At 38.7% G+C, this 24,031-nt stretch overlaps 1 protein-coding gene across 1 annotated transcript; it reads left to right on the forward strand.

Annotated features, from left to right (window-relative positions):
* Positions 1–1,759: 1,759 nt before the first annotated feature.
* MTFMT (mitochondrial methionyl-tRNA formyltransferase) lies at positions 1,760–16,910 on the forward strand (the record flags this gene model as incomplete). The annotated part of the gene is made up of 8 exons (XM_023757822.1): positions 1,760–1,995; positions 3,985–4,107; positions 5,380–5,482; positions 6,931–7,006; positions 8,709–8,800; positions 14,109–14,187; positions 15,019–15,101; positions 16,649–16,910. Coding segments are annotated over 8 exons (987 nt in total), but the record flags the coding sequence as incomplete, so codon positions are not given.
* Between the last annotated feature and the right edge of the window lie 7,121 nt (positions 16,911–24,031).

Consider the following 24,031-nt stretch of genomic DNA (forward strand, 5'->3'; position numbering starts at 1 on the left):
TGGGAGGCAGCGCGGGGCCGAGGCCGAACACCAAGTGATGAGCCATGTCTGGCTTCGCGGGTTTCCCCGGCGGGGAAGACGGCCGGAGCCACCGCGTCGGGAGGAATCCCCCTGCGGGTGGTCTTCTTAGGCACAGACCAGTTCTCCCGCGAGGCGCCGCGGGCGCTGCACGCCACCAAGGTACCGAGGCGGGGCTCCGGGGGGCGCTCCCGAGGGCGCCGAGGTCCAGCCTTTGCAGCGGCCCTACGGTTTGGAACCCGTTGGGGAAAAGCGGCGGCGCCCGGGGCTTGTGGGCCCGGATCGCGGCGAATTCCGGCGCCCGGAAGTTGCGCCGCACCCGCCCGGCATTGTCGGGTCTGCACCCCGCACTCCAGGCCCGGTCCGTTCGTGCTCCGAGCGCTACCCGCTTTGCGGCATCACTTCCCTCCAGCCCGACCACCGCCCTGCCTGTTTGCGCGCGGAGAAATCGGAGCTCAGAGAAGTTAAGCTGTTGCCTAAGGTCCTCATCTGAGCTCACGGGACTAATATGCTGTGACTTCAAGTCCTCCCCTTTCCACCTCCTCGGATTCATCAAATTTGTACCTCGAGTCCCTTGGGCAGCCCCACGGGCGCAGGCATCCCCTGCACACCCCTATCTTATTCCTTTGCTCCCCACCCCCTTCCTGTATACAACTGGGCCTAGTTATCTGGGGCTGAATGAGGACATAGTCCAAAAAGCAGGTCCAGATGAGTAAATATATAAAGCAGAACGCTTAGGTATATAGTTAGTATTTTTAAAAGTTAACAAATACTGTTTACTAGAAAAAAAAAAATTGCGATCCAGCCTGTCCCGACAGTTCATGACATGTGGGGGCTATACCCATGTATACGGCTCCATTTTATATTTCCCTGCTCCGTTTTTTCCTGATGTGTCCTGCTCCCCGCTCGTTTCTGTCATCTCCATCAAGCCTTCCCCACATGCACTTCACAGCAGCCCCTCATATTGACTCCCTCAATCCCCGTGTATCATATTTCTCCCTTCACACACACCCCTTGAAACCCTCCCTTCACACCTGCTCCCTTTGCATACCCCACATAATGTACTCTCCACGTGCTGTTTTCCCCGTACTGCCTCCCACATCTCTTACTGCAATATCCCGACCCTTCTGCTGGTCCTCACTTGGTGGCTCCATTACTCCTGCTCTTTTGGGGCCCTCTGTATACTCCTATTCTCATAACTCCTCAACATGTGATGCAATACCTGCTAAATAAACCAATGCACTGGAATACTATGCAGCAGATAAAAAGAATGAGGTAGTGCTGTATGCACTGTCATGGAATGATGCCCAAGAAATATATTCTTGTTTTTTTCCCTCAAGTGTTTATCCCCCAGTTCCTCCCTTCAGAGACAGTCGCTGCTTTTAGTTTCTTATTCTAGAAATGTTCGTTGCATAAATTAGCAAATGCATAATTAACCCATCTTTTCCAAAAGACTCCCATAATAGCATATATATTGTTAAGAGGGAGAAACAAAATATGGAGCAGCATATGTACTATCCCAGTTGTTTAAAATGTCTGTATTATATATGTTTATGTATATTTCTAGAGCCATGCTGTCCAAACAGTAGTCAGTAGCCACATGTAGCTCTCCAAACTTAAAATAATTTAAATTCACTAAAAAGTGAAAACTCGGTCTCTCAGTTGCTCATGAATGTAATCATAAAAATACTGTAGAGGTGTGTGAAATAGTTTAATACTGTCATTGTCTTAATACTGTCATATTTTCTTCCAATCTTTACAATTTAGGGACAACAAAGAAGAAGAGTTAATCGAAAAATTGGAGGTGGTCACCGTGCCTTCCCCATCACCAAAAGGACTGCCAGTGAAGCAGTATGCTGTCCAGTCGCAGCTGCCAGTGTATGAGTGGCCAGATGTGGGATCTGGAGAATATGATGTTGGAGTGGTCGCTTCATTTGGCCGACTTTTGAGTGAGGCTCTTATTCTTAAATTTCCCTAGTAAGTTTTATTTATAAGGAAATATAGTAGAGAGACCTTGGTCTTTATTTATGGACCTAGTATCTACAAAATGCAATAATATGAACTCTAATTCCTCTTTCTTTAGTATTTTCTCTTAAAATAAAACATTTTATTAATGGTATGAATTGTTAAAATGTATGATGCTCTTTCACTCACCCTCATTTAAATTTTATATATATATGCTGCCCAGCCCAACCCATGCACCTGGAGGTCAGCAGGGTATTTCCGTTCAGGGCTGCGGGCTCCATCCCCAGCAGGGGGCGTGCAAGAGGCCACAAAAATGTTGATGTTTCTCATCCATGTTTCTATCTCCCCCTTCCTCTCTCTCTAAAATCAATAAAAACTTTTTAAAATTTCATATATATGCTGACAACTCCCAAATGTGTCCCGCCAATTCAGATCTCTCCCAGAATTCCAGGTCCCTAATGCCCACTGCCTCCTCCACAGCCCTGTTTGGATGTCTAGTAGACATCCAACATTTGAAAGGTCCAGAACTATATTCCTGAACTTTTGCCCAAAATCTGCTCCTCCCCAAAATCTTCATCTCAGCAGATGGGACCTCCAGCCTTCTGGTTGCGTGGCTCCCAAACCTTGGAGTCATTCTTAATTCCTTATCTCACACCACACGTTTAATCCATCTGGAAATACTACTGGCTCCGCCTTTGAAATCTGTCTGGAATCTGTTTCCCATCATTTCCACTCTGGCCACTCACCTGTTGTACTGCAGTAGCTTCCTAATTGGCCTCTACTTTTGTCGTTGGCCCTCTCACTTTTTTACCAACCCAGCAGCCAAAATGATCCTTTTAAAGCATAAGTCAGACCAGTCACTGCTCAAAGTTCTCTGGTGGTTTTCCATCTCACTCAAAAGCTAAAGGCCTGTGAGGAGCGGCTTACTTGGTTTGGTCTGCTGGCTCTCTGGCCTCATTTCCTAGTACTATTCCTAGTTTACTCCACTCCAGCCAAACTAGCCTCCCTGCTGTGCCTTGAACTTGCCAGCATTTACCTTCCTCAAAACCTTTGTACTGTACCTAGTGTTCCCTCTGCCTGGAAAGCTTTTCTTCTGTATATCTGCATGGCTATTCCTTTACCTTCTCGTGTTTCTGCCCAGTGTCTTCTTACTGGTAAAGCCTTCTTAAACCACTATTTAAATTGTAATCTCCCACCCAATAGTCTTATCCCCTTCTCTGCTTTATTTTTCTCCATAGCCCTTAGCACCACTGACAGACTTTTTACATATTCTGTTTTTTATTGCTTATCTTCCACTCCTCACATTGTCACATAAGCTCCCTGAGGACAGGTTTGCTTCACTGTTGCTTGTATCCGCAGCACTTAGCACATTGCCAGCACATGCATTATGCTCAGTTAATATTTGTTGAAGGAGTAAGACTGAGCTGAACAGTGAAACTTACAATATAAGACCCATTTCACACATTCTCAAGTGCATACTCATGCCGATGGGAGACATTAAACTAATGACAGATCAGCAAATTATTTAAATTGCTCATTAATGGGTGATAGGAGTATTGGGATAAACAGTAAAGATAATGGTACTAAAAGAAGCTTGTTTTAGGCATCTATATGCAAACCAAGAGAAGTGAGGGTAATTATGTAACTAAACTATCTGAGATGCATGACAGGGTTTGAGTGGTTCTCATATAGTAAAAAAAAAAAAAATGCATTTTTTTTTGTTTTGTTTAAAAACTCCCAGACATCATGAGCTGTTTTGCAACATCTTTGTAACAGTGAATAGTTGCTCTTGCTTTGTTTTTAATTGAGTTTCATTGGTCTCTTATGGTAGAGTGAATTTAGCTCTGGCTCCCTGTTCTGGTAGTACAAGACTAGATTTAACTGTTAGTTTTTCTAAATTTTTGGGAAAGTTTAATGATAAAAGGTAGCATATTAGTTTAGATAGCAGTAACTAAATGGCACAACCCACTTGCATACTAATTTCTGCCTTTTCTAACTCAGTGGCATATTGAATGTCCACCCCAGTTGCCTCCCAAGGTGGCGTGGTCCAGCCCCTATAATCCATACCGTGCTTCACGGAGACACAATTACTGGAGTAACAATTATGCAAATCAGGCCTAAAAGGTAAGAGCTTATTTTATTTTCTTGAGATTTTCTTGGTGATTTTGAATGTTGATATCAGTTCATTGGAGGGGCTGGGTGTGGATGAATGGATGATGCTCTAATTTCTCCAACTCCAGAGTCCTTCCTTTGCTTTTATACTTTTTCTGTTTTTTCCTGGTTTCTAACATAAGCCATATGTGTTTTGGTATTTATGCCCTTGTGACATTTTAACTTGTTAATTGAAATAAATTATATTATTAGCAACTGGATTTTTATAAAAGATGTTATGTAAATGAGAAATAGATTTTTGTGTAGTAGTTGTTATGAATCTTGGTTCTACTGGCCCTGGTTTCTATAGTAAAACTATGGTCAAAAATGTTTTGGAACCTGACATAAGAATATATTGTATACCAATAATTTTCTTAAACATTTAATTTTTTTATTATACCTGCAGTCCAAGAAATAATTATTTACAACTGCTTCAGGAATGTATTAAGACTCTGCCAGTTGTCACCTTATGTCCCCATAGAAACTAATAATTCACAAGTTCAGAAGAACAACTCAATATCTGGGATTTGCTTTAATTCAGAAAAAGGATGGGGGGGGCTCAAAACTTTGATAATTCTAAAATCTGGGTAATGTATATATGGTGATTCATTAGACTATTCACTGTTTTTGTGAATGTTTGTGATTTTTCATAATAAACATTTTACTAAAACTTATAGGTTAAAAATAGAATTAACAGGTCTACAAAGTTAAATATTCAAAGTAAAGCATATTTCTAATAAAAACTAATGGCCAGTATTTCAGAGCTTGATGTAAAATATAAGACTTATGGGAATGCAAATGTACTTGCACCTACTTATAATCAACAGTGATTATAATCTAGGCAAAACTCTTGCCCTTTGAGAAAGGAAATATAGAAAGAAATAATTAGGAATGTTTTTATTGTATTTCCTTGGAAAAGAAATTCTTTGCTCTATGATTTCATTATACAAATAGAGATTTTTTTCATAGTATTTATTACTAATGATAGAATTATCTATAATTGCAATCAAACCCCTGATATGCAACTTTATACTTTTACCCATTAAGAAAAATAAATTTAAAATCTAAGTACAGGGGCAGATTTTACTCACCTTTCTTTCAAACTGACATTTATCTTTGCTAATGGCTAACAGTCAAATTTGTGGCCAAGGTTAAACTATCCTGGTAGTGTGTAAACGCTCATGTAGACAGACATTTTGATTGAAAGAAACTGTCAGTAATCACATTACTATTTTTTTTTTGTAGATTTGATGTAGGTCCAATTCTCAAACAGGAAACCATTCCTGTGCCCCCCAAGAGCACTGCAAAGGAATTGGAAGTAGTGCTGTCAAGACTGGGTGCCAACATGGTACAGTTCTCGATATCACACTGCTTTTATTCATTTAGTAGATTTCCTAAGTGGTTATGATGAGAAGAACAATTTTATGATATATGGTTTTAATTCTTTAAGAGTGATTTCTATCCCTGACTTCCTAAAAATTAACATGGCATTTATGGTCTCATGTGTGTCTGAGAATTTACACAGTTTGGGTATTTAATAAAGGTTTTCAAATGAAACACGTGATCTTATGTGGGCCATAGTTTCACAGCAAGGCATAAACCAGTGGTTCTCAACCTTCCTAATGCCGCGACCCTTTAATACAGTTCCTCATGTTGTGGTGACCCCCAACCATAAAATTATTTTCGTTGCTACTTCATAACTGTAATTTCGCTACTGTTATGAATCGTAATGTAAATATCTGATATGCAGGATGTATTTTCATTGTTACAAATTGAACATAATTAAAGCATAGTGATTAATCACAAATACAATATGTAATTATATATGTGTTTTCCGATGGTCGGAGGTGACCCCTGTGAAAGGGTCATTCGACCCCCTAAGGGGTCGCGACCCACAGGTTGGCGACCCACAGGTTGAGAACCGCTGCTTTAAACTATCCTTCCCAGTTTCACTCTCCTCAGTTTCATCTGAATTTCCTAAGTGACTCGTGGCTTCCCTCCAAGCACTTCTGTGCCTGTGTTCCAGTCATTTGCATCCATATGCACTGGAATTCTGCTGACCCCCAGCTATACATGAACTCCATGGCTTTGTATAGCTCATTGAGTCTGTATACAGTAGGGTCTGAGTAAATGCTTAATAACCAAATTAATGATTTTCATATGAACTAGTTAATTTTCTATAGAAGGAAACTTTTCCCCCAACTATATAGATGGTGTCCTATTCCAGCTACTCACCTTGCAAATGCTACTATAATAGTGGTTGTCATTTATTGAGCACTGACTTGTATGCCAGGATACTTTATAGACTTATTTTTTTACTTTTCCAACAAACTTTGAGGTAGCTCTTGCTGGCGACTGTTTTACAGATGATGCCATTGAAGATCACAGACAAGTAAAGTAACTTTTCCACAATGACACAGCTAGTAGGTAGTGGAATTGGGATTTGAATCCAGAACTGTGTGATCCCAGAGTACACTCTGAGAGGCTCCACGGCCTTCCTCCCTGCAGGGTGAGAGTGTGGATAACCGAGCATAGTCTGTCCTGATCCTGAAAGCTTGCACATCCAGTCAAAGCTCAGCATTCACTGGAAGCACATCAATGACCTGCACTCTACAGAGAGCAACATCTCTACTGAATCCCCACCGAGTAGACACGTGTGCTCACAGCTTGGGCCAATTTACTACCTTACCTGCCACACAGCTTTTAAAGCTATAGATAGTAATTTCATGATACTGAGTTGTAATTTATTTCTGCTTTTGTTCTTTTCATCTTGAATATATTGCTCTCCTTTTTTAGCTTATTTCAGTTTTGAAAAATTTGCCTGAAAGTTTGAACAATGGAAGGCAGCAGCCAACTGAGGGGGTGACACATGGTAAGTGAAAGCTACGGAGACTCTTATCCCTCCCACAGGTTTCCTTTGTCTTTTTTTTTTCTTTATTGATTTTTAGAGAGAGGCAGGGAGGGAGAGAGAGACAGAAAAAGAAACATAGATTTGTTGTTCCACTTCTTTACTTATTCATTGGTTGATTTTCTAAAATATATGTTTTTATTGATTTTAGAGAAAGGAAGGGAGAGAAATAGAAATATTGATTGATCGGCTGCCTCCTGCGCACCCCCTACTGGGGATCTAGCCCACAACCCAGGCATGTGCCCTGACCAGGAATCAAACCGGACACCTCTTGGTGCATGGGATGATGCTCAACCACTGAGCCACACCGGCCAGGCTGATTGGTTGCTTCTTGTATGTACCCTGACTGGGGATTGAACCCACAACCTTGGTGTATCGGGACAACACTCTAACCAACCGAGCTACCTGGTCAGGGCAAAGGGTTTTGTTTGACTTGATAGCATCTGAACACTTTGACTTCTTCATTTGCACATTTCTCTTAATTTTGACTAAAGATTGAATGCCCACTTGTATGGCCTTTTCTAAAGAATGGTTGGTTGCCCTAACTGGTTTGGCTCAGTGGATAGAGCATCAGCCTGCGGACTGAAGGGTCCTGGGTTCGATTCCGTTCAAGGGCATGTACCTTGGTTGCAGGCACATCCCCAGTAAGGGGCGTGCAGGAGGCAGCTGATCGATGTTTCTCTCTCATTGATGTTTCTAACTCTCTATCCCTCTCCCTTCCTCTTCTGTAAAATCAATAAAATATATTTTTAAAAAGAATGGTTGGTAAGGTCTCCCTCTCCCTGTTAACATGCAGTTTCATGAAAGAATAGAAATGTTTTCTCTACTCTTTATGTTGAAAAGTATCAAACACAGAGATAAGTTGAGAGATTGACTATCTGTGTAACCCAGAGTCAACAATTATTAATGTTTGGCCATATTTTCCTTTGTTTTCTCTAAATGTGTGTTTGTTTAGTATATGTATTTTAATTTCTGCTTAACCATTTGGAAGTATGCATCATGACCTTTCATCCCTAAACACGTCAGCATGCATCGTGAAAAATGAACAGTTCCACAATAGCACCTAATATCCAATCTATATTTAAATTTTCCTAATTTTCTAAAAACATTTTATGCTGTATATTTTTCAAACTGAGATCCAATTGTAATTAGCTGTTATGTCCCTTTATTCTCTTTAATCTATAGTAATTAATTCCTCCACTATTTTTTCCCTTCCATGTTACTGACTTTTTCTTAAAATATATTTTCTTATTGATTTCAGAGAGGAAAGGAGCGAGAGAAATAGAAACATCAATGATGAGAGAGAATCATTGACTGGCTGCCTCCTTCATGCCCCTCAATGCGTGACTTATGGCATTTCTTTTTGTCTTGCAAAAGTTTATTTTTATGTAGTCACATTTATGATCCTTTTCTTTAATTGCGTTTGAATTTTGAATTAGAGGATTTTTTTCTATACTTAGGTTATAAAGAAATTCACCCATGTTTTCTTCTAGTACCTGCATAATTTATTTATTTTTATTTTGTATTATGGAAAATGTCAAACATATACAAAAATTGAGAAAATAATGTAATGAATTAATCTTGTATCTATTATTCAGCATCAGTAGTTATCAGTTCATGGACTTTGAACTTGCTATTCATTCTTGCCATTGGCTTTATCTTGTAGCCCCTAAGATTTCTGCTCGTACCAGCTGTATAAAATGGGAGGAACAAACTTCAGAGGAAATATTCAGACTTCATCGTGCCATTGGAAATATAGTAAGTTGGAAGTCAAAATACAGTTTTACTTAATTTTGTGTGTACTTCACTTTCAAAATATTTTTATTTAGGAATGAGTCTGATCAACTAAACCTTAAAAGTTCTGAAATTCATTTTTTATTGTGGTAAAATATACATAACATAAAATTTACCATTTTAACCACTTTAGGTCAGTAACATTAAGTAACCTCTGATCTTTAGTTTGTTCTTCAGAAAATTAGGGCTGATATAATATATATAAAACATCTATTATGACCAGATTACAGTATATGGCACAGAGGAGGTACTCATTAAATGATATCTGCTATTATTTATTCATTCATTAAACAGAATATTTAAGGCCCATATTATGTCAGGCATTATCCCAGGTACTATAGATAAACTGATGTGGGAAGACAGCAAATAAGCAAATAAATAAAAATATCAGATAGTGTGATAAGTTCTTTGATGAAAATTTTAAAAGGATAGACTAACTGGAGGTTATTTTAGATTGGCTAGATGGGGAAGACCTCTGAACTAACATCTAAGCTGAGATCTGAAAAACAGTAAGGAGCCAGCCATGCTGAGATCAGTAAGAGCATTCCAAGCAGAGGCAAAACCAGATAAATACATTACAAGAAAAGTAAACTAAAAATCAATATCCCTTATGAATATAGAGGCAAAACCCCTCAACATAATTAACATACTGAATCAAACAACATATGGAAAAGGATTATACACTATGACGAAGTGAGATTTATCCAAGGAATTCAAGGTTGATTCAACATACAAAAATCAATCAAAGCAATACACCATACTAATAGAATAAAGGACAAGAGCCACAGAATTGTCTCAATAGATGCAGGAAAAACATTTGACAAAATCCAATGTCCTTTTTTTAAAATATATTTTTATTGATTTCAGAGAGGAAGGGAGAGAGAAATAGAAACATCAGTGGTGAGAATTATTGATTGGCTGCCTCCTGCACACCCCCTACTGGGGATCAAGCCTGCAACCTCAGCATGTGCCCTGACTGGGAATCAAACCATGACCTCCTGGTTCATAGGTCGATGCTCAACCACTAAGCCGTCCTGGCCAGGCCAGTGTCCTTACTGATTTTTAAAAAATGCTCAATAAACTAAGAATAGAAGGGAACTTTCCCAACCTGATAAAGAACATCTACCAAAAAACCCTCAGTTAACATATTTAATAGTGAAAAACTGAAAGCTTTCCCCCCCTAAGATCAGGAGCAAGAGAACTATCACCATTGCTATTCAATAGTGGAGGTAATAGCGCAATTAGGCAAGGAAAAGATACAAGGAGCCAGATTGGAAAGGAAGAAGTAAAACTATCTCTATTTGCAGATGGCATGATCTTAGATAGAGAAAAACAAAGAATCCCCCCCAAAATGTTAGAGCTGGTAAACAGTAAAGAAGACCTAATAAACAGAAAGACCTCTGTGTTCATGGACTGGAAGACAATATTGTTAAGATGGTACCATTCTCCAAATTGACCTACAGATTCAACACAATTACTATACAAATCCCCGTTAACTTCTTTGCAGAAATTGACAAGCTGATTCTAAAATTCATACCAAATCCCAGGAGGACCAGAATAGCCAAAAATTCTTGAAAAAAAGAATAAAGTTGGACTCATACTGCCTGATTTAAAAACTTGCTGCAAAGCTACAGTAATCAAGTGTGGTACTGACAAACATAGATATACAGCTCAGTGGGATAGAATTGAGAGGCAAAAATAAACCCATACATTTGTGTTCAATTAGTTTTTTGTAAGGGTGCCAAGACAATTTGATAGGGAAAGAATAGTCTTTTCACCACATGGAGTTTGGACAAGTGGATATTCACAATCAAAAAAATGAATTTGAAGTCCTACCTCATACTATATATAAAAAATGAACTCAAAATGGATTAGAGACCTAAATGTGGGAGCTAAAACTATAAAATTCTTAGAAGAAAACAAGGGTAAATTTTAATGACTTTGAATTAGACAATGGTTCTTAGATATCTTGCCTAAAGGATAAGCAACCAAACTAAAAATAGAGAAATTGGACTTGAAAATTAAAAACTGTTGGGCTTCACCCTGGCCAGGTGGCTCAGTTGGTTGGAGTGTTGTCCTGTACACCAAAAGGTTGCAGGTTTGATTCTCAGTCAGGGCACATACCTAGGTTGTGCATTCTATCCCTGGTCTAGGCGCATACAGGAGGCAACTGATCAATGTTTCTCTCCCAAAAAACAATATAAAAGCATATTCTAAGGTGAGGATTAAAAGAAACAGTTGGGCTTCAAAAAATATTCCCAGAAAATGAAAAGGCAACCTATAGAACAGAAGAAAATATTTGTAAGACATATATCTAATAAAGTTCTAGTATCCAGATTATATAAAGAACTCTTAAAACGCTACAGCAAAAAGACAACCTGATTAGGAAATGCACAATGGATCTGACCTGTCTCCCAAGAAGACATATAAATTACCAATAAACCCATGAAAACATGATCAACTTCTTTAGTCATTAGGAAAATGCAAATCAAAACTACACTGAAATACCACTTCACACCTACTAGGATCACTATAATTAAAAAAACAGACAGTAAAAGTGTTGACACAGATGTGGAGAAATTTGGAACCTTCATACATTGGTAGTGGGAATGTAAAATGGTGCAACTGCTGTAAAAAACAATTTGACAGTTCCTCAAAAAGTTAAACACGGAGATATATTACTACATAATGATCCTTATTTCTGCAATTCACCTTTCCTCGCCACTAAGAAAAGCTGGTGCTCTAATAGAAAGAGCCAGAAGGTGAGACTTAATTCCTAGAGCTTCCATTTACTATGAAGAGCAAAACGCTTATCTTCTCTGAGCTTCTGCTTTTTTACCGCTAAAGAGGGGTTAATTACCCCGTTCACAACTGTCAAGATCAAAGGAGATAAACTGTGAATTTAAATCTATGCCTACATATCATTTTAACAGTAATGATGGTGGACACTGAAATGACTATATTTTTACCATCCCTGATGATAGATGAAGATAAGCTTTACCTCCTCAAGAATAAAAACTATTTTTGGGCCCTGGCTCATTTGGTTATATTATGGTCCCAATACACCAAGGTTGTGGGTTTGATTGGTCAGGGCACGTACAAGAAGCAACCAATGAATGAAGGAAGTGGAACAACATATTGATGTTTCTCTCAAATCAATTTAAAAAAAGAGCTGTATATTTTTATTATATTCCTAACATATTCATAGCTCTCAGTATATATAAACCTCTTTTTAGTCAGTAAGCATGTTTCTAAAGTATTTTGAGTTCTTTGAAAGAAAAAGGTTACACACATGAAAAAACTTCTATTGGAAGCAATATGAGTGAAGCAAAATGTGTCCGCAAGTTATAAAAAATACTGTACGTGTCATATGAACACTATGAACTTTTCTTCAAATTTAATATTTTAAATTTAATGTTCAAATCTTTGCAACCACTTAACTCTTCTAAAAATTAAATGTCTTCTTTAAGGGTTCTCATAAAAAGAGCACTGAGCTGAGGATGAAAAAACATGGATTCTGATCCTCGGCTCTGCTACTAACTAGCTGTGTCTAACCTTGGGAAAAAGAGCTGCATTTCCCTGGGCCTCGTTTTCTTCACCTATGAAATAAGATCAAGCTACACAGTCTGAAAATAAACTTATTTTTAATTCAGAAAATTGAGAGAACTTATTTTCTGGTATGTGTTAATTTTGTTAACATCTTTAAATCAAGTTCTAGGGTGTCAGATATATATTATGCAATAAAGGTGGCATTTTACATTGGGAAAGGGTGAGATGGATTATCCAGTAAATAGCACTGGGACAACTGGTTAGCCTTAGAGAGCTACCTTTTAAAATCAAAGTAACGTTTAGATGGATCAGGGATTTAATTTTTTTACAAATCCCACCAAAGATGGAAGAAAAACAATTAAATAATTGTATAAGATTTAATAATCTTGAACTACAGGGAGGGCCTCCTTAAGCATGACATGAACCACTGAAGTTATGAGCGAAAAGACTGATAATATTACTCCATAAATATAAAAAACTTATGCATGAAAAAAATAGTGTAAAAAGTCAACTAACTGGGAAAAGATTCATAACACACTCAAGAATTGAAGGGCTAATTTCCTAAAAATATAAAAGGCTTTCACAAATTAATAGGCAAAGATGAACAACTCAGTTTTATTAAAAAATGGGCAAAGAGCATAAATTGGTAGTTTTCATAAAAAATAACATGTGCAAGTAAATATATGGAATGCTCCTCGGCATCACTAATAAACAATATATTGTCATTTTTTTCTGTCAGCATTTTAACAGTGAAATGTTGATGCTTTTTAATCCAGGTAGCCCATTAAAAAAACAACTAGCTCAGCTGGTGTGGCTCAGTTGGTTGGGTATCATCCCATGCACCAGGAGATCACAGGTTTGATTCCTGGTCATGGCACATGCCCAGGTTGCGAGCTCAATCCCTGTAGGAGGCAGCCAATGTTTCTCTCTCATCAATGTTTCTATTTCTCCCTCTCCTATTCTCTGAAATCAATAAAAACATATATTTTTAAAAAGAAGCTATTAATAAAAATAAAAAAACAATAACTATCCTCAAATATATATGTATAAAATTCCTCAAATATATAAAAGTCCTCAAACATATATCTAGCAGGCTATTACCACATTTTACAATTTTATAATAGCAAAAAAATTAAAAATAATGAATATTGATCATAAAGATACTGGTTTCATAAATTATAGTACATTCATAAAATGACATACTATATAGCAGATAAAAAGAGTGAAATAAGTGTGTACTAATGAAAAGTCCATGATTTATGGTTAAGTAAAAAAAGTTCCTTATAAAACTGTATGTTCTAGATTTTTTTTTTTTTAGATTTTTAATAATAATATTTGTAGGGGAAAAAAGGATATTTTATCCACCAAACTGTTAACAGTGGTTACCTCTGGGGATGGGAGTACAGAATAGTTTTATTTGCTAAATTTTTAATATAATTGCTATATATATATAATTTGCATTTTTATCATGTACATATATTTTTAATTAGAAATAATAAAGATATAAACATTGATTTTAAAATAGTGTTTAATGTTAAGGTCTTATAAATTCTGGAGACTGATGGAGAAGGTCTATGTTCTGTTGTGTAAGATTTAGAAACTGAGTTCCCAATTCCTCTGTAATTGGGAGACAAGTCAGACCTGATTGGCACAGAATGGTAGTTAAAAGGTTTGGGGGCTGAGGGCATCTCTTTAATCATCCCTTCTTTAATTATATTTGCAGATTCCGTTACAGACACTCTGGATGGATAACACCATTAAACTTCTGGATTTGGTAGAAGTTAATAGTTCAGTCCTCACTGGTATTAACTTTTGAATAGCTGACATAGAAAATGTTTTCACTATAGTCTATTTGAAAATGTGTCTGTTTTACCATAGGTCACGTTTACAAAAAATAGGAATTCTTTTAGTTTGTTTGGGTTCAATAATGATAATATTTTACATTCATTTAGTGTCCATTCACATGTATTTTCTCGTTTAGTCATCATAGGAACCTGGGAAGTAGGCAGAGCAGTGGTACTATCCCTTTTTAAGCTCTGTGATTTCCTACACTAAGCTTTTCAGGGGGTGCAAAATGACTTGGTTAATTTCGTTCTGGTGAATATCATAATGAAAATGTCTGAGCAGCTCAGTGAGATCTTAGGCCAAGGTATGCCGTTTCACAATACAGGTCTGATCTGAGGCCCATTAGTACCCCCCAGTGTGGTGGACTGAAGGAGTGTGAGCCACAGCGGGTGCTGGTGTAGTTCAGAGTCGGGGTTCCCCAGAAATCTAGGAATTGGTATGTGTTGGTCATGGATGAAGGAGCCAGCTAAGCTCCTGTATATTTCTCCACTGGTAGCTAGTTATTTCCCCAAAATGGTCAAAACTTGTGGATTCAGCATTTTTAGGTTGACCTTTGAGAGACTGGGTAAAGGACTCATAGCTTATGTGTATGGAAAGCTTGCGTCTGGGTTCAAGGTACACACAAAGTACTGTGGCTCCATTGTAAGTTTGGGTTACAGAGTCGGGTCATCAGCAAATGAGTCCTCTCTAGATTAGTGCTGCCTCCCAAGATGATTTAATCTTTAAGAAGCGTAATGAAGTGTAATTATTCTCGCTCTCTCATGTCCGCACCCCCCTCCATTCTTTAGATCCCAGATTAACAGGACAGGCTGTTATTCCAGGATCCATAATATACCACAAACAGTCACAACATCTTCTGGTTTGTTGCAAGGTACATTTCCTTTAGTTTAAATTTATCATACTTGTTTTACTGAATTTATAGTTTGTATCATTTATCATTTTTAGTTGGGACTTCACTGAACTGCTTGTCTATTAGATTGAGACAATGGACAGTTTTTCTTAAGAAATAGTAGAATCTCATGTAATTTTTTTAAAGTGATGAAGTTTTGCCAAGGCATTGTTATTACTCAAACAATGAAAGAAAATTCAGTAACCAAAGTGCTTCTTTTTGAAGAAATTTGTATATTCTAAGTAAACCAATTTAATTAACAAGCTCTTTTTATCTTGTTAATATGACCATCATAAAAGATAGTCCTATCCAAGTATTTAGCTGAACTACAGTGCATGTGTCCTACTTGCTTTTACTACTGTTCAACAGTGGTTGGACAGATTTCTAACAATTTAAAACGACTTTGAAACCATTATTGTTTTATAAGACAACTAGAGGCCCGGTGCACCAATTCGTGCATGGGTGGGGTCCCGAGGCCTGGCCAGCAATCAGGGCCGATAAGGGCCGGGCGATTGGGGCCTCCCTGCGGGTCTGGGGGAGGGACAGGGAGGGACCGAGGGTCGATCGGGGCCTGCCGGCTATGGGGAGAGACAGGGCACAGGAAGTTGGCCTCTGGCCCCAAAGAGGGAGCCGGCCCTTGCCCCCCTGGAAAGGGCCGCACCTGCCGCCGCCCATCCAGCCAGGCGCGGAAGGAATGGATGCCGAGGCCACTAGCGGGCCCTAGGAGGTTGGCTGTGGGAGCACACTGACCACCAGGGGGCAGCTCCTGCATTGAGCGTCTGCCCCCTGGTGGCCAGTGCGCATCATAACGACTGGTCATAATGTTCACTTAGGCTTTTATATATATTGATGGTGTTTTCCTAAGAAGTGTTCCACATTCCTTGCATTTCCTTCATATGGTGTATATGTGAGATGTTTCATGCTCACGAAGGGATGTTGAAAATGTATGATAGATTGATCTGACCTAAACAGACTGTAGATAGAGAACTCCTGCGTCAACCTCCCTTCATGTCTCTTCAACTTATTCTGGAATAACATTGGGTGCATATATCTTGTCCTTGGCTGGGTCTGTAGTTTGCTCTCATAGAAGAAGCTGGTGTTGTCTGCAGATGTGAGTTTGAGATCCACCAGTTGTGTCACCTCAGACCAATCACTCACACTGTCTGGCATCAGTTTTCTCTGTGGATAGTATTGGATCTGTCTACTTTTTAGAGTGGTTGTATTCTGATAACCAGTCATAATAAGAAGCATGGACGCACTCTGAAAACTATAAAGCACCATGCAAACATACCTTTTATTCTGCTCCTCTATGTTTAAGTAGGTTTATACAGATCTGTACATTTGTTATCACTCCTTGGTAATAAACTTTCAGAGTCAAAGAATCGTATACATTACAGTGCTCTTTGCAGCTAAGCATTTAGTAAAAGTGTTTTGGTTGGTTTATTTGTTTTCATGATAAAGTTTTATAAACTACAATTTACTTCATTTTCCTACTACTTCATATTCACTCTTTATCTTTTGCCCTTTAGGATGGCTGGATTGGTGTTCGGTCAGTGATGCTCAAGAAAACACTAACAGCTGCTGATTTCTACAATGGATATTTGCACCCCTGGCACCAGAAAAACTCCCAAGCTCATCCAAGTCAATGCAGATTTCAGACTCTCAGACTTCCAACAAAGAAGCGGGGGGAAAAAATTGTTGCTATGCAACAGTGCACTAAGTAGTTTAGAAAGAAGATAGATAAGACCTATTACATATTTGTAATTTATTAAAAGTCTTATTCATAAGGAATTACTTTGATTTTCAAGGAATATGACACTGTTGGAGAAGAGAAGATTATCCAAAAGATTAATTACCTCACTTCCTGCTTTTTGTTTAACAATAGTTAAAAACTTTTCTGGGCAATATGGCTCAGTGATTGAGCCAAGTGGTCACGGTTCAATTCCTGGTCAGGGCACATGCCCGGGTTGTGGGCTCGATGCCCAATGTGGGGCATGCAGGAGGCAGCCGATCAATGATTCTCTCTCATCATTGATGTTTCTCTCTCCCTCTTCCTTCCTCTCTGAAATCAATTTTAATATATTTCTTTATTGATTTCAGAGAGGAAGGGAGATGGAGAGAGAGAGAGAAACATCAATGATGAGAGAGAATCATTGATTGGCTGCCTCCTGCACACCCCCTACTGGGGAACGAGCCTGCATCCCAGGCATGTGCCCTTAGCCAGAATCAAACCTGGGACCCTTCAGTCCGCAGGCTGACGCTCTATCCACTGAGCCAAGCTGGCTAGGGCTGAAATCAATTTTTAAAAAAACACAACTTTTCTACTTGAATAACAGAAGAAACTTTAAATAAAAATTTTATTTATGTCAGAGTCAAGGAGATTTTATGTTTCCCTAAGAGCAAGTACAACTAACTGATATGCATATGTATACTGAAGAGGTTCTTTTTTAAAAAAATGCATCTATTAGGTTTTTAAAATTTATGTCCTCATTGACTAGGTTTTCATTCAGGAGTAATCTGCATTTCTGATTTTCAGCAAGTAGTAAAGTCAGTTATTTAAATCCCTCTATTATCTAGTTCCCATCAAGTAGTAAACAGACAATAGTAATCTGTCACATTGAACTTTGCTGTAAATTCACATTTTACGTCTAGGTTTTCTTGAAGTAGGAATATCCTAACACTTTTCAATGTATTTATGCAATAAAAATTATTGAGCATCTGGTCTGTGCAAACTCATCTTCTCTGTCTCTGAGAGAGTCAAGCACTTCTGGAGAAGGATGGGGTACAGTGGCCAGCTGTTAAACTTTTATTTGAGGATATTTACATATCAGCTTTTCCTGCCGAGATTCTATCAAACTCTCCATTCATTAATCATTCAATATTTATTGATTGATAGGGCAATTATATAATTGATCATTTAAAATAGAATACATTCATTAGTATAAAAGGAACTTGTAATAATTACTTCTGGACAACTGGCATCAACCAGGACTCCAGGTTATATGGACACCAGGCACAGCAGTTTATATGGCCATCCTACTTATCGAACACTTTCTGTGTAACTATCCTTTATGCTGGTTGCTGGAGATGCAGAGATTAAATAATTTTTGGCATCTTCAATCTACTGGGGAGGCAAACATAAGCAAATATAATAGTTGTAAATGCCATAATGGGAGCATTCAATCTCCCTCAAAGGAGTCAATGGAGGCTTTCCAGAGGAGATAAAGCAGAATCTGCGTTTCCAAATGATGAGTTCACTATGCAGACTGAAGCCTGGCAGGGCATCCTAGCATGTGCAGGGGCACAGAGGCATAGAAACACTCACCGGGAGTTGTTAATGTTCTTAAACTGGGTGGTGGGAGCATGACTGGCTTTTATTATTCTTTAAACCATAAATTTGCTAGGCATTCTCTTCAATGTATGGGGCTAATTATCTACTTACATATAAAGCTGGCTGGGAAAAAGCTAATGAATCATGGAAGAGAAACAAATGGCATGTTAAACATGGGGAGAAAGAACATAGTGTTTGGAAGAAAACAGAATTGATAGGAACTATGATGATGGAGATGAGACTGGAAGTGCAAGACTAGAAGGCCACATTATGGAGGGCTTTGAAAACAGAATTTGGCCCTTTTGATGTTTCTCTCTCATCGATGTTTCTAACTCTCTATCCCTCTCCCTTCCTCTCTGTAAAAAATCAATAAAATATATTAAAAAAAAACATGGGGGGAAAGAACATAGTGTTTGGAAGAAAACAGAATTGATAGGAACTATGATGATGGAGATGAGACTGGACGTGCAAGACTAGAAGGCCACATTATGGAGGGCTTTGAAAACAGGATTTGGCCCTTTGTCTTGTATGCAAAAAACTTAACCAGGGAAGTCACGTGACCAGATCTACATTTTGGGTAGATAACTTTGGTCGTGGAGTGAAAGGAAGATTGGAAGTAAAAGATCTGTTGGCAAGTTGGAAATGCGAAGGTTTGGGCAACAGCTCCAATTATGGGGAAGGGGAAAAGGATTTAAAAGATTTCACTGTGGAAGTGAAAGAACTTGGTTATCACTTGGGAATTATATTCTTACAGAGAGTTTTGACTCCACCAATGATAGCTCTTTGATCTCTAACAAAGACACTTAACATCACTGAACTTTGGTTTCCTCATGTGTGAAATGGGGCTGAAGATAACAAATTTAAAAAACACTCCCCAAATAGTTTTGAGAATAAGAGACTGTGAACGTGCTTTTTTGTTTTCAGTTAGTATGTATTGAGTACTTACTCCCTACCCTAGGCATTAAGCACATACAATGACATCCAGAGAGAATGAGAATCAGTGCCCTCTGGGAGCTTACAGTGTGTAGTAGGGTGATTTCTGCAGGGATCTAAGGAAGTGCCCATTTGGACACTGCCAAGGGAAAGCCTTTCTGAGGACACAGCTCCGTTTATCAGTTCTGATCTCTTACTACCTACTGGTTATGGTCTCAGGTCTGCCACCCACATTCTGAGTGGATCCCATCTGGTTGTTTAGCCAATTACCATTGCCCTTACCAGTCAGAATCTCTTAGGCAGACCACCTCTAGTCCTTGGCCAGTCTGAGTCAAGGTCCACCCCAGTCCAGTGATTTCACCTGCACAGAAAACAGCCTAATGCAGAGTAGAGGGCTGTGGGTGAGGCAGTGTGAGCTGAAAATGAAGGTGGCCGACATAGTTGGCATGGCTGGCATACTTAGGAGTATAGGAAATACCTTTTATACATATGAAATCTTGAGGCAAGAGTGCAAAGCTCATCCCGTAGGGGACAGTTTCCCATTCAGGGAGCCTTGAGCCCATCCTGGGACTGGAGGATAAACACCAGGTTTAGAAATGCCATCTTCAAATTGGCAACACATTCTTCGAAAAAGTAAACAGTGCATATCCCAGATAGGCCTCAAGAAACTACATGACTCGCTCTGTTCAAGCTCCTATAGAAACCACAATCCAGTGTGACTGAGCAGGATTTCTATCTGAACAAAAACCACTTGGGGTACTGTTTAAATTATGTTTTAATATTTTAAAAACTTTTATTGATGTGAGGGAGAGAGAGAGAGATCAATTTGTTGTTCCACTTATTTATGGATTCACTGGTTGACTCCTGTATGTGCCCTGACTGGGGATCAAACCTGCAACGTTGGCATATTGGGGTGATGCTCTAACCAACTGAGCTACCTGGCCAGGGCTGGGGTACCTGTTTAAAAGGCAAATTCCTGGGTTCTACTCCAGGCCATGAATCAGAATCTCTGGATATGAGACCCTGCATTTTGTCACACTCAACAAATGATTTGTATGCTAGAGCAGTAACAGCTTTAAGTAGCTTAAGAGGTGCGCATGGATCTGAGCCATATCCTGGCCCCTAGGTCTAGGGTACTCTCAGGGAAGGTGGGACACAGTCCATTCTGTACTCGGGCTAAAAGGATGTATTTGCAAATACATTCCCTCTTTTGCAAGAAGTTTCTATTTTGGCTCTTGTCACTGAAAAAACATCAGACTCAAAACAGAATTCAGTTACTATTAGTTGGGTGACTCAGGACAAGTTACTTAAAATTTTTAAACAATGATTTCTCAGTTTAAAAATATGGGTAATACCTGACTTGAAGAATGGAAATACATATGGAATATGCCCATGGAAGTGCCTGGCACATAGTAGACAATAAGTGGAAGTTAATTTTGTCACCACAGTCTAAAACTGCCATAATTCCTTCTCTGGGCCTGCAACATATTTCTCCTCTGGATGGCAGCAACTGCGTACTGAGGCACCTTTAGACCAACAGGAGGGAAAGAATTTTAGAGTGGGAAAGGATCTATGATTTAGTAACTCAAAATTTCATTTCAGAGGTGATGAAACAGGGATCCAGCAACAGCTAGCTAGTGATAATTCTAAGATTATCCCTGGGAGATCACAGATTTTGTTTAAAAGGATTTTACTCTTGGTTTTGTTTGGGAGGCAAAAGAAATGTTTCTGAGCATAAAAAGTAGCTCTGAGAATGGCTGTCAAAAAGGATGCTTGTTGTTTTTATACTTTATATTTTAGGCAGTAAAACTTATTTTCATCCTTTTCCTTTACGTATATTAATCAAACAATTTCAAGGTGAAAATATGCTATTTTGAGAGACAGAGTCTTCGATTCAACAAATACGGTGTGAGCCCTGGCCCTGACACTGAATAAGCCCAGGCTAGTTACCCACTCTCTGAATCCGTTTCCTTATCTTTGAAATGAAAATTGTACTTACTTTGCAAGGGTTGCCATGAGGATTAGAAATAACATATGTAAATGCATCTAGCCAGGTCCAAGCACACAGTAAGTTCTCAATACCATTATTATTCGCTAACATTTTATAAGTTCTGGCTATGTGTGTAAGGACTTAACCTGAACTATCTCATTTTATCCTTACAATAGCCCTCTGAGCCAAGTACTGTTATTGATCCTCGTTTATCCAGAACATTAAATTGCTCATAAGTGGTGGAGTTGGAGTTCACACTCCAGCAGTCTGACACCAGTCTGTGGTCCTAACCCTGGACTGGCTTGCCTCTATTGGCAAGTGTTTTTATCCTTGACCAGGGAATTTAATGTGTTAGGCTTTAGTGCTCAGAAACAAAGAAATGGGAGCACATTTTAATTTATACACAGGCACTGTGCTAGACTATTTCAAAACAATTGACTGCTACTGTTTAACCCAGCAGTTCTCAACCTGTGGGTCGCGACCCCTTTGGAGGTCGAACGACCCTTTCACAGGGGTCACCTAAGAACATCGGAAAACACATTTATAATTACATATTGTTTTTGTGATTAATCACTATGCTTTAATTATGTTCAATTTGTAACAATGAAAATACATCCTGCATATCAGATATTTACATTACGATTCATAACAGTAGCAAAGTTACAGTTATGAAGTAGCAACGAAAATAATTTTATGGTTGGGGGTCACCACAACATGGGTTGCAGCTTTAGGAAGGTTGAGAACCACTGGTTTAACCACTGTCTTTATTACCTCTAAGGATTCATAGTTTTCTAGAACTCACAGATTTATTTTGCAGTATATTGTGCAGCTCTTACGTTGCAGGGTTCTATATTACTGCTCTTTAAAGGCAGATATCTCAATGTTTACAGAAGAAACAATCGGATGCTAGGTCGACAGATGAAAACTTTGCTTAGGAACTTTCATTTTGAAAAGTTAATAATGGACAAACATTAACTTATTCAATAAGTTAAAATACTTTTTTCATTAAAGAGGCTTTAAAAAAAAATCCTCACCAGAGGATATGTATGTTGATTTTAGAGATAGAAGGGGAAGTTGAGGGGAGGGGGCAAAGAGAAACAGAAAAATATCGGTCAGTTGCCTCCCGTATGCGCCTGACGGGGATTGAACCTGAAACCTACGTATGTGCCCTGACCAGGAATCAATCGAACCTGTAACCTTTTGATGTGCTGGAAGCCTCCCAACCAACTGAGCCACCCAGCCTGGGCAAGAGGCATTTTTGTGATACTTTTTTAAAGTTTATTGGAAAGAGAGAGGCAGTGAGGGAGGATTATCAGAGAAAAGCAACATTGAGGGAAGGCTAAAGAGTCTATAACATATCTCTCATAAATATATAAAATCTAAAATCTTGGAATTGGAAAGAACTTAGAGATCATTTAAGTCTAACCTTGGACTCATTTTATAGAGAAGGAAACCACCCCCAGAGAGGGGAAGTGTCTTGTACAAGGATAGCACTCAGATTTCTTAACTCTCAAATGATAATAAATTATTAATTATAAATTACTATATATAACTTGTTTGATAGGATCTTTCGGTAGCAAGCTGCAGAAGAGTCATATTTGTGTCTGTCTTGGGCAGTTTCAGAATCCCCACTCCATGTCTGATCCCTATAATTCAGTGTGGTATGTATTTGACACAGACTTGGTCTGGCAGTGAGGAAACAACATTCATTTTCAATCTTGGGTGTCAGCATAATTTGATATATAACACTGCAGTCAATTGTACCCTGAGAAGCTTTAAAAGGAAGGTATTCCAAGAATTGGTATTAGTGTGAAAAAATAAGTGTTTTGCTCCTCTTTCACTTTTTCACACATCCACAGTTCTTGGGAGTAAAATCAGGATCAAATACTGGTGGGCCAAGGAAGGGAGGCATTTTAATAGTGAGAAGAGCACATACAAATGCCAAGAGGTTTGAGACTTCACAGAGTGTTCAGGATCCTTTGAGAGAGCCAGACCTACTCTAATCTGTGCACCTTCGGACTTTAGCTTCAAAACAGTGGGGGCCTGGCTGGTGTGGCTCAGTGGTTGAGCATTGACCCATGAACCAGGAGGTCATGGTCCAATTCCCTGATCAGGGCACATGCCCAGGTTTCAGGCTTGATCCCCAGTAGGGGGTGTGTAGGAGGCGGCCCATAGATAATTCTCTCTCATCATTGATGTTTCTCTCTCTCACTCTCCCTTCCTCTCTGAAATCAATAATAACTATTTTTAAAAAAGATAGTGGTGAACTATTGAAGGATTTAGAACAGGGTTTAGGGCAGGATTTAAAGCCTGAATATAGTTGCTTTTAAGTATTTTTATCACACAACAACATCTGAATACGTTCTTATATAAATTCAAATACTAAATCTAAAAGCCGAAGTTCTCCTTTACTACTCCTAACATCCCCAGTTTCTCCCCAGAGGTAACCACTGTTCTGTTTGTTGTGTATACATGCATTCAAGATATATCTAGGATTATTGTGCATGTGTGTTTTAAAACAAATCCTGTCAAGAGATCAATTTGAGGACTAGAGCATGGGGTTAGGCAATTCTGACAGCCAGCTGGCCATCTGTTTACTTTGTTTAGTATTTGCAGAATATTTTATGAACATTCCAGTTTTTAAGTGAAATTCTCACA

This window comes from Myotis lucifugus, unplaced genomic scaffold (genome assembly GCF_000147115.1).
Source record: "Myotis lucifugus unplaced genomic scaffold, Myoluc2.0 scaffold_115, whole genome shotgun sequence".
In the NCBI taxonomy this organism is placed as follows: Eukaryota; Metazoa; Chordata; class Mammalia; order Chiroptera; family Vespertilionidae; genus Myotis; species Myotis lucifugus.